Source organism: Cloeon dipterum, chromosome 2 (genome assembly GCF_949628265.1).
Source record: "Cloeon dipterum chromosome 2, ieCloDipt1.1, whole genome shotgun sequence".
Taxonomy (NCBI): Eukaryota; Metazoa; Arthropoda; class Insecta; order Ephemeroptera; family Baetidae; genus Cloeon; species Cloeon dipterum.
In genome coordinates, this window is record NC_088787.1 from 27,709,505 (window position 1) to 27,722,870 (window position 13,366).

The 13,366-nt window shown below is 41.1% G+C and overlaps 3 protein-coding genes across 9 annotated transcripts in view; 2 read left to right on the top strand and 1 right to left on the bottom strand.

Annotated features, from left to right (window-relative positions):
• orb (polyadenylation element binding protein orb) overlaps positions 1–6,008 on the top strand; it is a 34,355-nt gene extending 28,347 nt beyond the window's left edge. The window contains exons 5-12 of the mRNA XM_065477926.1: positions 187–328; positions 832–954; positions 1,039–1,237; positions 1,307–1,383; positions 1,441–1,596; positions 1,776–2,034; positions 2,093–2,220; positions 2,398–6,008. Of these exons, the coding sequence (XP_065333998.1) occupies positions 187–328; positions 832–954; positions 1,039–1,237; positions 1,307–1,383; positions 1,441–1,596; positions 1,776–2,034; positions 2,093–2,220; positions 2,398–2,610 (1,297 nt within the window). The 3' untranslated portion in view covers positions 2,611–6,008. The remainder of the gene's footprint in view (positions 1–186; positions 329–831; positions 955–1,038; positions 1,238–1,306; positions 1,384–1,440; positions 1,597–1,775; positions 2,035–2,092; positions 2,221–2,397) is intronic.
• Positions 6,009–6,113: 105 nt separating this feature from the next.
• LOC135937279 (uncharacterized) lies at positions 6,114–9,214 on the bottom strand. Its single transcript, XM_065480404.1, has 4 exons — positions 9,093–9,214; positions 8,890–9,032; positions 8,123–8,489; positions 6,114–7,167 (listed from the first exon to the last, which is right to left on the bottom strand). The coding sequence occupies exons 1-4, from the start codon at positions 9,122–9,124 to the stop codon at positions 6,237–6,239; spliced, it is 1,473 nt and encodes a 490-aa protein (XP_065336476.1). The 5' UTR covers positions 9,125–9,214; the 3' UTR covers positions 6,114–6,236.
• A 2,773-nt stretch (positions 9,215–11,987) lies between these two features.
• LOC135935861 (unconventional myosin-Ia-like) overlaps positions 11,988–13,366 on the top strand; it is a 34,079-nt gene continuing 32,700 nt past the window's right edge. For 4 of the 7 annotated variants that reach the window (XM_065478432.1, XM_065478435.1, XM_065478433.1 and 1 more), the window contains exon 1: positions 11,988–12,486. The gene's annotated coding sequence lies outside the window, so the exon portion shown is untranslated. The remainder of the gene's footprint in view (positions 12,487–13,366) is intronic. The other 3 variants (XM_065478434.1, XM_065478438.1, XM_065478436.1) reach the window with 1 other exon arrangement.

The window sequence follows — 13,366 nt, forward strand, 5'->3', positions numbered from 1 at the left end:
ACAGGAGCCTGCTGCAGCCACGTCGACGTGCGGCGTCGGCTGCGGCTCCAACCCTTCGTCGCAACACTCGGCTGCCTCGTGCGCCTCCTGCCTTTCCCATCTTCATCATCACTACAACCAAAAACTAGACCAAATCACGCTGCAACGAATTGCAAAAGCGCTGATGACCCTCCGCTCTCGTTCCAGTGACTCAGGCACTCCCTCCTCCCTAGAGCAGGCGGCCATGATGGCCACGGCCGGCTTCTTTCCCAACAACAGGTCCCGCTCACCTTCCCCGGCAGACATTGACGCCAATTTTGCAACCCCCAACGAGCTTGCCAGCCTGATGGTCAGTACCAAAACATTATCAGTCTACTTTAAGATATTATGCGGATTGTATCATTCAACATGACTGTGTTCACACATTAACTGTAAAATTTGTTATGTAAATTAATTTAATCTCGGAAGTAAAATTTCTTAAATAGACTACTTCATCTATTTTTTTTTAATGATTTCATTCTAAGACAATGCTTTGGTAATTTTAAAAAAATTTAAATTAAATAAAAATGTGAATGTATTTTCAAAACATACACTAAATATTGATAAAAAATACATTTAAATTTTTAGATTCAAATTTTGGTTTATTACGGATCAGCATTTGTATGTTCCGATTGGGAAGAGAATATTATGTTTGTTAATAATTTTAGTGATGATAAACCAATAATATTAAACGATCATTTCAAGTTTTCATGTTAAAAATTAACACGTAACGTGAATTAAATTAATATTTCTTATCCACGACACATTAATTTATCACCTTCAATTATAATGAACTTTTTTGTGCTCTTACAGCAAACCTTGTGCTTGACTCACCAACATCACCAGTTCAACCAGAACAATGGTGGAGGGGGAGGCCTACTGAGCCCACTCAGCGACTTGCAGGAAAACTCCCTAAGGCTCCACATGCCGAATCAAGTAATTAAATTTTAATTTAAGTCCCAAATGATCGCATTAGTCGAAAAACAATGTTGTTGAATTTTTGCCCTTGTCCTGTTGCAGCAACAGATTCACCCGAGTTCTCTGCTGGCACTGCTTCAGCAGCAGTGTCCAGGCACTCCAAACTCGCCGACCGACTCAACCAGCAGCAGGCACCGACAGTGGCTGATGACCTCGCAGCAGCAACAAGCTGCCGCCGCTTTGCTCCTCACCGATCCCACTTCCCTGGAGAGGGCTGCCAGATGCCACAGAATTGCTGCTCGTGAGTGTTTTATCTCCTCTTAACCCATATTCCCAAGATTGCTTTTTAAAAATTCTATCCCACGCACAGAGGTTCATGAGGCTACCGTGTCTTGGAGTGGAACTTTGCCCCCCAGGGTGCACTCAAACCCAGTTTACTCTTGCAAGGTACTGCTCTAACTGAGGCACCGCTTTTTTAGACCTTAATCGATTCTTGTTCTCAAGGTCTTTCTTGGAGGAATTCCGTGGGACATTTCAGAGTCCATTTTGATCTCTGCCTTTGAGCAGTTTGGGCTCGTCAAGGTTGAATGGCCTGGCCGCGAAAACTCGCCTGCTCGTGCCAAAGGCTATGCTTACATCATCTTTGAGGAAGAGTCGCAGGTAATATAAGTTTTCATTAGTTTAAATCGCATTTATTTTGCTGATGGAGGGACCGTATATTTTAATTAACACTATCCATCTCATATTGACATTTTTTAATATCAATTAATTATATACCAGTCATTGTGGTATTAGGTACACATGATAATATAATAATAATAATAATTGTTCAATTGCAGGTTAAAGCACTGCTGCAAAGCTGCACCCAGGACGTACTGAGCACTGGCAACTGGTACTACAAGATATCGTCGCGACGCATGAAGGCCAAGGAGGTGCAGGTTATACCCTGGATGATCAACGAGGGCAACTATGTCAAGAGCCCCTCTATTAGACTTGACCCACAGAAGACTGTTTTTGTTGGAGCTTTGCATGGAATGCTAAATGCTGAGGGCCTTGCCAAAATCATGAGCGAGCTATTTGAGAATGTCATCTACGCTGGTATGATGGAACAGCAAAGTCCAATAAATTGAGCTATAAAACTGATGGTGTTTCTTAGGCATTGACACGGACAAGCACAAATACCCTATAGGCTCTGGAAGAGTGACTTTCAGCAGCAGCCGCTCCTACATGAAGGCAGTTGCTGCTGCGTTCATTGAGATTAGAACCAACAAGTTCACTAAGAAGGTAAATAAAATCCAATTTGTCCCATTTACAACGCAAAACTGGTGACCCACCCTTAGCTGGTAGTATTTTATTCCTAGACATACTAGACTAGCATTTTAAATAATTTTTAAGTTTTTATTGATTCGTTACACTGGAAAAACACTGGTGAAAATGTTCTAATTCTCTTCTCATTTCCAGGTCCAGGTTGACCCTTACCTGGAAGACTCTTTGTGCTCTGCGTGCAACCTGCAGCAGGGCCCTTACTTCTGCCGTGAGATGGGATGCTTCCGTTACTTCTGCCGCACGTGCTGGCGCGAGCAGCACTCGCTGCCCACTATGATGGCACACAAGCCGCTGATGCGGGTCAGCAAGACCTCATCCCAGTCCCCGGACGTACCGAGGCTTATGTAGAGGCCGTACCGCCCTGCGAAGTACGCCCCCTTTCTCCTCACCCCACATAGTAAATCATATTATTTGTGTTCCTTCGTCCATGTTTATGATCGACACACGCGCCACCAATTGTTACGGTTTCCTTCTAACACTCACTTAAACACAGCGACACTCCTGCCTGTAAAACAACCGAATGTTGCGAAACGTCCGAAATCGATTACAATACTACTTACCGATCGTCTCCCATACGTATGTACGCGGCGGGGACGAATTTTGCCCTGCGCACTTTTGGAAATGTTTTTAGGGTCGTTTTATTCTCTCAAGAGTGTTACCACGACATACATAGACTGTCCATACTTAACTAAATAGCGTAGGTGTGCATCAGGGTTGCATAACTGCATGTGCGGAATGCTTTTAAGGAACATTTTACTAGATCCGGCGGTCTCAGAAACTTTTGAGAAAGGAAGGTCTTTCTTGAGCAAGCAGACTCCTCAAGGAGCACCCTCTCACTCGTTAATTTATGTTATTTTATCGGCTGAAAAAGCTACAGCCGAATATTTCATTGTTAAAATTTTGCGTTCGCTCGCAAAATAACTGTTGATTTGGCGTGTGTAGTCACATCGCCCGAAGTAAACCCAGTCAAAAGATGATTGACTGGGCTATTACTTAGTGACCAACTTATTTTTTTCTGTGTCAAGACAGGCTCTTATTATTTACGATTTTTTTTTGATGCCACGCCTGAGTTTTAGAGAACACTCACACACCACATTGTATTAAGCCTGCGATGAACAAGGTGCCTTACTCTGGCCACCTTGCACAGCGACCTTTCTGTACCGCTCTCTCTTTTTGTGCGTAGTAGCTGAAAACAAACAGATAAAAAATGCTCACATTCTCAACGATTCGCTGTCCTCCGAGTTGGGTGTTTTTTCGGTGATGATTTAATATCAGCAGCCACACTTACTCAACACACACATACACTCACTCAATTGTATAACTTTTACTCAGCGTTTTAAGTCGACTTTTAATGTTACCGCGCTTTTACCAGCCTTTTTTTATTGAATAGAGTCAATTTTATTGTCTATCATCACTGTGTAACTTGTCGAGCCAGCAGGGAGAGGACATTGCCAAAGCGACTGATAGCGGGAGAGAGAGCCAGCAAGAGATTAAAAATGTGCCAAACACACAAAAAACGCATCATTCGTAGGAGGCCGCAAACAAGGCTAAACACATACTAAAAAAAACGGGAAGTGACCGCCCCCCGTGTCTCTCGGCAGCCGAGCCGCGTTTTAATTTTTAGTGCCATACATTTTTTTCCTCAAACGGCATCATTATTGCGTTTCGGCGCGCGGATGGGTGGTCAGTCGAGGTGATTGATAGTAGAATATTGATTGTAAAACACTCAACACACATAGTACGTATAATTGATTATAGCCCCCCTTTACTACCCACAGTTTTAAAGAAAATGGCTTTTTGAAATCTTTTAGTCAGCTTTGAGAAGTAAACACACTAGCACAACAACTACTTAACTCACTCACACACTAATCTTAATAGATGAATGATCTAAGAAGTAAACACATATAGCTACGCGAGATGTTTTTATGTAACTCAACAACGTCTTTATCAAATAATATCTCTTTGTATCTCTTTCTGGTATTTAAAAAATGTTTTAGAATTTTTCCAATTTTTATGGTCGTTTCCAATTTTGTAATAAATTTTATAGAAAATGTGAATACGAGAAGAGTTTTTGCCCTATTTTTAAATACGAAATAGTATTTGCTTGGCGATTCTTAATTCTTGAAAGATACGAACAATAGCAAAAACATTTGATACACACATGAGAAGAATTTGATTGCGTGCAGTTTATTTTTTAAAAGTGAGAGTGAATTTTCGCCACCGAATTGATCGCGACATATTTTTTTAGCTTTATAAGAAACAAAGCAGAACGTGCGGAGAAAATATAATCACACAATTGGCTGCCCGTTAGAAAAATGAAAACGATGATGATTTTTAAAATGCAACTCAATTCGATCGGTTCGATTCAGTTTTAATCCACAGATAATTAGCGAGGATCAAAGATCTGCCAAGGGAAACTGAAAACTCGAGAATGATGAGAGAAATGATATGATATAATATTTTTTGAAGAGTCATATTTTTGCTCTGATTTTATATTGAAGTTTCCATAAAAGTAATCGATAAAATAGTAGTGGATGTTGTACACGTGTATTTTACAATAATGGTAGGCCTCTGTGAAAAGTATTAAACACTCACACACACACACACACACACACACTATCGAACGAAAAGAAATTATATCACAATAATGTTAATTGAGAGTGAACGATCAAAATTAACCGTGACCGGGAGAAACGGATCAGATATCATAGAAAAATTACCCAAGAAAAGGCTTTTAACGCGTGAAGATGGAGAGAATTAAAACGCAGACACACAGTATCACGATGAAATTAATTAATGGTGCCTACTCACTTATCTTCTAATGTTATATGCCTTAAAATTATTCAGTGTATATCAAACGCATTAATGGATCAGTGTAACAAAAATTACTATCGAACGAAATTCTCCCCTTGCTCGAACTCGATTGTTTTGTCCCGAAGCGTTTTCGAGACGACCGGACCTAATTACGGCCGGTCGAGAGCACTTTGCTTAGTCCATCGTTTTAATTGAACAGCGGGCGTCGGCCTCGGCGCGTTTTAATGCTGCTTCGGCCGACCTGCCGGGCGCGGCGGCCAGTTGCAACCAACGGCCCCTCGCTTCCGCAGGCACTTTCAATGTGGATAAGATACTGAAATATTTTTCAAAAAACAGATTTTATGCGAACATAATGTGAATTCGAACGATATAAAAAAGGGCCTCAACTTTTTTCCACGCCTTCCTTTCTGTCTTTCTTCCACTCGCAGAAGCGCGTATTGTTAACGACTCTTCTTGCAATTCTTTCCTTTCTCTCCTTTGGTTACTTGGTCAATTGAGCAAGTTTTGTACTTTTCGATTTATGATTTACAAATAATAATATTTATGTTCACGCTCAGAGCTCGAGCCAACAGTTATTGTTTTGTTTCTTTCATACAACTTCTGTGTTTTTTGAATCGTTTATGAATACTTGATTAGTGTCACTGGAACTCAAACATTCCGATGTAAAAATTAATAATGATCAAACTACGAACCTGTTGTTTTCTCCGCAAAATACGCGTAACAAACAAGATACGAACAAACAACGTATGTACTGCTGCATTGTCAGGTAGTTTTTCTTTTTTCCAGTTTTATGATGGTTACCTTGCCAATGATTGTCACGCAAAATGGTCTGTCATTTCAACAATGTACTCGATTGATCATTGATTTTGTGCCTATATTAAACACTATGATTATATTGTAAAATCTGAAATAAAATTGGCAAATAAAATTAACGCTGACCATTGTTTTTGTTGAATCCCATGATTTTTTGATGCCACGAGAGCAAACAATGAAAAAGGTTTTAGTGATTGAAGTGAGCGAATAAAACGCGTTCAAAATTGGGAGCTGTTTGTGAGATCTTTTGACGTTTTATTCGTTTTATTCAACTGAAATATCGATGCTAATTGTAATTATGCTATTCTAGCAATTTTTACGTAATGATGTTTTATGCACTGATGCACTCATAAAGCGTTTGTGACGCGAGGACAGTACATTGCAACATTGATGAGAAGTGTCTGAACGCGTTTGATATAATCAGCATACTGCTCTTGGAACTCTTCAAACACTTCACTCTTCCGAGCAGTGTGAAATACGAAGCTTTCCACTTGCTGCAGAATCGAATTGTTCAAAACTGCAAAGTTGATGGCTGCGGCGTCCTCCTCGCTTAGGTTGGTGCATTCGAAACTAACGTCGTGCAGTTGTGGGCAGCGCAGCAACGCCATCAGCAAGCCAGGCTGAAAATTCTGCGCCAAGTGGTTGGCCTCGAAGTCTTTAATGCTGACGTGCAACTTCCTCAGTTTCTTCAAAATAAAGGGCTCGTGAAAAACAATGTCTTTCTCGTCCTGTTCGATCGACAACTGCTCCAAATTCGGACACTCTCGCACGAGTACGTCCAGCGCCAGAGTTTCGGTCACGCTGATCGACAACGTTTGAAGCTGGCGTCCGACAGACCTGAGAATCCGATCACACACGTTCGGATCCGCGTCATGTAGACTCAGTTCGGTCAGCTTGGAAAATCTCTCGTCTGGGAAAAATTCGGTGGACGGCTTGAGGAGATATAGCGTTTCAAGGTTAGGAAGAAGTAAATTCGGCGACGGATTGGCCTCGCCCTCTAGGAATAGCGTTTTCAGAGCCAGTGTTAGCTCCTCGCGGATCCTCCGCAAGGCACTCGCGGTGAACTTGCAGGTGTGGCGAATGGAGGAGGTGTATAGCAGTTTGAACTGAATTGAATGCAAGGTTGGTAGGCGTTGAATGCACAGCAAGAAGAACATTTCAACGGTGTCATCAGTTCCAGCGTTCAGTCCGAACTGCAGATCCTGGAAGTGCTCCAATTTAGAGAGCGCATTGATTCCGAGGCTGGACACGTCGCTTGAGAAGCAAATGTCCAAACTCCTGTAGGAAGAAATGCGTGCATAATTAATTAATTATTTAATTAGAAACCTAGAACTAGGTTTGTGATGTATCAGGGTTTTTTGGTAAATATATTGGCATTTGGTGTCAATTATTTATATTATCTTTTTTTGCTAAAATAATAATAATTTTTTCAGGGACAGTACAAAACAGTATTATTATTTACAGCCAAAAATTCCTAGTATCTCTGTTTCAATACCTCCAATTTTATTTTGTTATGTCTTTCCGCATAATTATCTGATATTATATATTTCTTTTCAAATTCATTCATATATATGTATCATGAGCTTGAAATCGACATGAAGGTGAATTTTAAATCAGTATATCACAATTTATCCTCTTCAAATGAAGTTTTGGTCATGCTTGCGATACGTGCAAAATCATTTGTGTATTTATTATGTTTTAATTCTTGTTCTTCTCGTTTCTATATTTTATTTTACTCAGTTAAAATCTTTAATGTTGCGAAAAAAATACTCGAAATAGTGATTTTTCTGGTTCTTCGATAATTTCTACCTTAGAAAGTCTCAGCTGCGGGCTGGTCAGCTACGCTGACTTGCGCCCATGTGTCGGTGACTCACATTTTTACTAGCAGTAAATAAAATCAACATATTTAAAAAAAGAATAAGTCAAAACAGGCATAAAACAAAATTTTTGTTACTTTTTGGCAAGACAAAAAATTCAAATTTTCATTCAAGTACAGGACAATTCAGGAAAATTTACTCCAGAACTATACAGGACAGTAATTAAAATTTCTTTTCTGAATACGCTCTACTGCAACCAATTTTCCCAATCGAAACTATCCAGCTATTTTATTAATTATATCACCCCACACGATTTTTTTTAAATTTTTCTTTAAAGCTTATATTTGTTGTAGTCTTAATGGGTAAAAATAAAATTAAATATCTCCGAAGTTACGTTTGTACAGCCCCTCTCGCACCTGAGTTTCGGCAAATTTGCTGCCAGTCTGCACAGATCGAGGTCGTCGCAGATGAAATCATGCATGTGAATGGCCTGCAGATCCCTGAACTGGACCATGCTGCTGAAGAAGTTGGCTCTGTGAGCGACGTTTCTGTTCGAGCCGCCCAAGGTCCAGCTGACGGTTTGCAGATGTGGGCATCTCAGGGTTAGCACCTTCCAGAGGTCAGAGTAACGCGACTCCCTGAAGTGGAAGTGCGGAAAGGTGAACTTAGTGACGGTCGGATTGAGCAGCCACTGGATGGCGCTCACCGTACCGTGCTCCTCTGTGTTCACCGAGTCCTGCCTCTTCAGCAACGCGCCCAGCAGTTCGGTCTTCACCGTGTCAGCTGCAATTTGACACCATCCTCAATGATTTCTAAAGACTAAAGTCTAAATTTAAAAAAAACAGTGCAGAAAATTATTCGGAGATTGTGTTTCATTTCTCATATTCATTTACATCTTGTTAAGCACAGAAAAAAATGAACAATTGTCTCAATTATGAAGCAGAGAACATCATTTTATTTGAACAATGAATAATTTATTGGGGATAATTTATGTTAAAAATTGGATAATTTGATTTAGCTTTGACTTTCATGCTTTTAATTGTAAAAATTCGTTTTTAACATAAATTTAATGATCATAGATTTGATTTTAAATATATTGTCCTGGACTGTTTTTTCCATCAAATACAATGCTAAAAACAATTCCAATGGTATTAGAGAGAGAATTATGACTGAACTGGCGTACGTAAGGGGCTGAATGGATTGCAACGCGTTATGCTGCCCATGATCCAGTAAAAATTAGCGTCAGAAACGATCGCTTGCATCGCTAGACTTCGAAGACTGGAAGATGCGAGCTCGCGCTTTTTGATCCTGGGTTTTGTTAGTTGCCTTGAAAGTTAAATTTTTTAGTGTTTATCTGAAATTAAGGCTACAAAAATTGGTCTTTACCTAAGTACCTGTCTCAGCTCAAATATATCCATGATTGTTCTTCACCTGACGTGGCAAATTAAATTAAGAACATATGCTGATTACATTTTGAACAGTTTCAGTGGCATACTTTTGATCTTGAAGCCAAAATCCGATTCACTTATATGAAGGAAAAAGTAAAATGGCACATTTTTAATGCTTTTCTTCAATTTTGAATTAATAAAATGGGTAAGCAAATTTTTCATACAAAGCGTGAGTTGTTTAAACTCCTCTCTTTTTTCCCTTGTGACGTTCAAACACGCATGCAAATTACGAGTGGCAACACTGAAAAAAGAGCTGCCCTTCTATTGCTATTTTATTTTATAAACTCCTTTATTTATTGACTTCTTTATGCAGCTGTGAAGAATAAAAAGCATACTTTTTGAGTTAGCAAAAAATATTTTCCATTAAATTTGTGCTCAATACGAAGTGGTGGATCTCTTAAAGGGTAGCTGTTGCAAAACACTGCCGAAAACCCCTGCCCTCTGTGTTAAACTGTTGAACTACCGTTGGTTTCACGCGACTCACTGTCTTTTGATTACTTTTTGATTGTTACACAGACCAACCGCTCTGAACATTCATTTTATTAAATCAAGATTTTTAAAGAGAAAACCCATAAATATTCAGTGCCACAGTTGTTATTCATATTAAATGATTTCTGATTTTTTTAATATTTTACTATGTAAATGGTGTCATAACAGATTCTGAGAGTTCGTTGTTCACTGGCGCCCACTCCTGCAAACTCCTTCAACTCGGCGAGCATAGGTGGTGATGAAAAGTGTCGAAATAATTTTGGCGCGCAAAAACATATCAAGTGTAATATTATATTATATTTTATTTTCCTGTCCCATTAGCAGATATTAAATATGGTATTTCAATTCCCTGCCAGTGTTTGAATATTATAAATTAGACCCCTAATTTAATAGATAGTTTACATTTTTAAAATTTAAATGTTGAGATATGCAAACAATTAATTTGTCCAATTTTCTAATCAGGGTACACCTTATTCAATTCTATAGAGGCATGATTATTGCTTGGAATGATTAAATGATTAAGGAGGCTATGCTTTATTAGCTCCGAGACAATGCTTACGATTTCAAAGTTGCAGCGATCCCGACCGCCGACCGAGATACTCTCAATCATTATGTTCACTTATGCACGGTCAGCGCCTAGCCACTCAAGGAGTATGCTGCGCCGCGCGACAGACGTGCCCAACAAAAAGCCTAACTGCTACTTCAGCAGTCAGCCAGCAGCCTTGGTAGGTACTCTCGGTCGGGATGAATTTCAACGGTAAAAATTCAAATTGTCTTTAATAATAAATAATTACGTTGAACTCGTAATGTTGAGCAACTTGCAAACTTATTTTTCTTCTTGCCTGTCTGATAGCAGCAATACTTGGTTTAAAACCAACATTTTTTATCAATATTTGAAAAGTGCGACCACTCGAGGTTGTTTTCATGTTGAATATAATTAAAACCAGGCTTCATCCTCGTTGTCAATTAAAGAGAAATTCGTCTTCTTTATTTCTCGACCAGTTTCGACGTCATCAAGTACGTCCTAATCATGAGTTACAATTACAATCCAATACAAACAATGCAATAATGTCACATCTAAAAACATATAAATTCCATACAATTCTTAAAAACACCCACATTGCATTGTAATTGTAACTCATGATTAGGACGTACTTGATGACGTCGAAACTGGTCGAGAAATAAAGAAGACGAATTTCTCTTTAATTGACAACGAGGATGAAGCCTGGTTTTAATTATATTCAACATTTTTTATCAGTTCACTTTTTTCGAGATGGTTGACCCCCTGAGAACGAATAAATCGCGAAAACTCCGTGTCCCAATAACATGGGCGCACGAGCCTCATTGGAGGAAGCCCAATCCAGAAAAGGACCAGCTCGTGTAACAGGATCTTTTATTGAAGCGCTAGAATTCGTCGTGTGAAATTCATTCACGCACGCTGGAAATGTGCAAACCAACAAGTAGCGAGTCGGAAAACTTTCGTAATCCTCCCAAATGGGAATATACTCGTCATTTTAATTGAAGAGAATAAAACGTGGGCATAAATCGGCCCGCACTCGACCCTGTGGCGCCTTCTCGCCACTACTGTCCTAGTAACTAGTTTGCATTTTAACCTGTATCGCCAGGTGGCAGTGTAAAAGGTGTGCGATAAGCAGTGCACCCTTACTGCACCTTCACCCCCACTGCATCTACAACCTCGCACGACAGCAGTCGAAACAAGTGTTCTCTCTCCGGCTAGGATCAGATTTCGTGCGAGAATATTCTAGATTTATTTCTTATCAGACCTGCACTACATACGGGGATACTGGGCAAGAATTTATCAAATTGTTTAATAATTGTTTATGTATTAAATCAATATTTTCATGTTATTAATTATTTATGTATTTTTGTGATTTTAAATGTTTGTGTTAGTTCACAGTCTTAACTTTACTACTTCTAACCACAAGAATAAATAATAAAAGACGATTACTACCGCAAAGACGCGTCTCTGTCACGGCTCCTCGACCCCACAACCCCAAAACATCCCTCAGATTCTCATATACACGCAAAGCATGCGCTCAAGAATATACAAGCAAAAGTTTCAACTCATTAATTGCTACACACCGAATTTGTAAATAGCGAACAAAAACATTCAGATTTATTTATCTTCCTCTGAACAGATTTTGGCTGTCGTGAACAGAAATTTTGAAACACGCTTAAAGGACATTTCCATTATTTGGTGGCCGACTTTCTGGCCATTGAGGAGAGTCGGGCCGATTAGTTAGTTGAGGCCGGCGTCCCTAGATGTCAGAATCCCTACAAAATCCTCGTGCTCGCGGAGGGTGCCGAGAGCAGTAGCATTCGGCGGGCCGACCGAGGCGAAAGCGCGAGAAATGAGCGAGTAGGCGGCGAGTCGGCTGGCGAGGGAGCGCAATTCGGCCGTGGAGCATCGCAGTTCGGCGGTCGAGGGCAGCGAGAGCGAGAGCAGGCGTCTGGCGACACTCACACTCACTCACACACGCCACGCCGCTGGCTGGCTGGCTGGCTGTGCGCCTGCTGAGAATCGATACGCTAGCGGGGGGCGGCGCGGAGGCGGGTGGGCGGCCGACCGCTGCTCGCTCGGTGGGCTGACTCGACTGGCTGGCTCAGTGTATGTGCACCCGCGACGCACCGAACGCCCCTCTCGCCCGTGTCCGCCGCGCCGTGCTCGCCGCCGCCGCCGCTGCCGCCGTCCGTCCGTCCGTCGGCCGACTCATTAGCAGCGAGAAAATGCACTCGCGCAGAAAGTTGGCTGCGGATTCGGCCCGAGACTAGAGCAGCCGGACGCCGCAGCCGCCACCGCCGTCGCCGCCGCCGCGATCTCGGTGAGTCGCCCTTATGCTTTTTTCTGCACTTGTACACACTCACATCGGCTGGCTGCTGCTGGCAGCGCGTTAGCCTGCTTATTTCGCGTTCGGCCTGTGGTTTTTGCTTGCCAGCCGTGGAATGGGGTCGCGTGCCTCGCACTCGCTTTTGACTCTCCACACCAGCCAGCTATATTCGCTCTCCGCACGCTCGGCTTTGTCACTCGGCCGAATTCCACATAACATGACTGGTCGGCAGCGTTGATTGCCTCGTTACCGTCCCCAGACCAGTGCACCAGTTTACCAGCACCTCGTTAACTCGCGAATTTGAGCAGCGAGCGTTAAACGTCGTAGCATAATGAGACCGCTTTGTGTTAGCTCTTCAAACTCATTGTTTGTTTTTCTTTTCATCCATTGCAAAATATCAGCGTAGCACAGAGTTTTATCAATAAAAAAGTTTATCCAGCCTTCCAAAAATGGCATAGTCCCAAAGATTTTTCTTATTGGTTTTTCATCTTTTGAGGTTGGTGGTCTCCGGTCCTGACAGCGAGAAACTCGCGAAAACTCTCGTCCCGATAAAGTCACAAAATTAACGAATAACGTGGGTTCACCACGAGCCTCATTAAATGACGCCTAATAAGGACAAAGACCACCCCGCACGGGGGTAATTTATTGAAACGCTGGGCATTTCAATCACGCATGCTGAAAAGGTGCAAACCAGTAAGAAACGAGTAAAAAGCCGTTGTTTGCACAAATAAATTCAGAACAGAGCCCACAAAATAATTTTTAGAACATTTTGTTCTCAGTAAAAAGTAAGTTTTCAAGTAAAATTTGTTAATGGATAGGTAGAGAGCAATGTCAGTCAAAATATGCTTTTTGCTATTTTAAATTGCTGCCCATT

What these genes read in the sequence shown, in the direction of transcription:
- LOC135937279 (XM_065480404.1), bottom strand. Translation starts at nt 9,124, where the DNA reads ATGGATATATTTGAGCTGAGACAGGTACTTAG. An exon ending in CAATCCATTCAGCCCCTTAC is followed by an intron (nt 8,490 to 8,889) that starts GTACGCCAGTTC and finishes GTCAAATTGCAG; the next exon opens with CTGACACGGTGAAGACCGAA. An exon ending in GCAAATTTGCCGAAACTCAG is followed by an intron (nt 7,168 to 8,122) that starts GTGCGAGAGGGG and finishes TTCTTCCTACAG; the next exon opens with GAGTTTGGACATTTGCTTCT.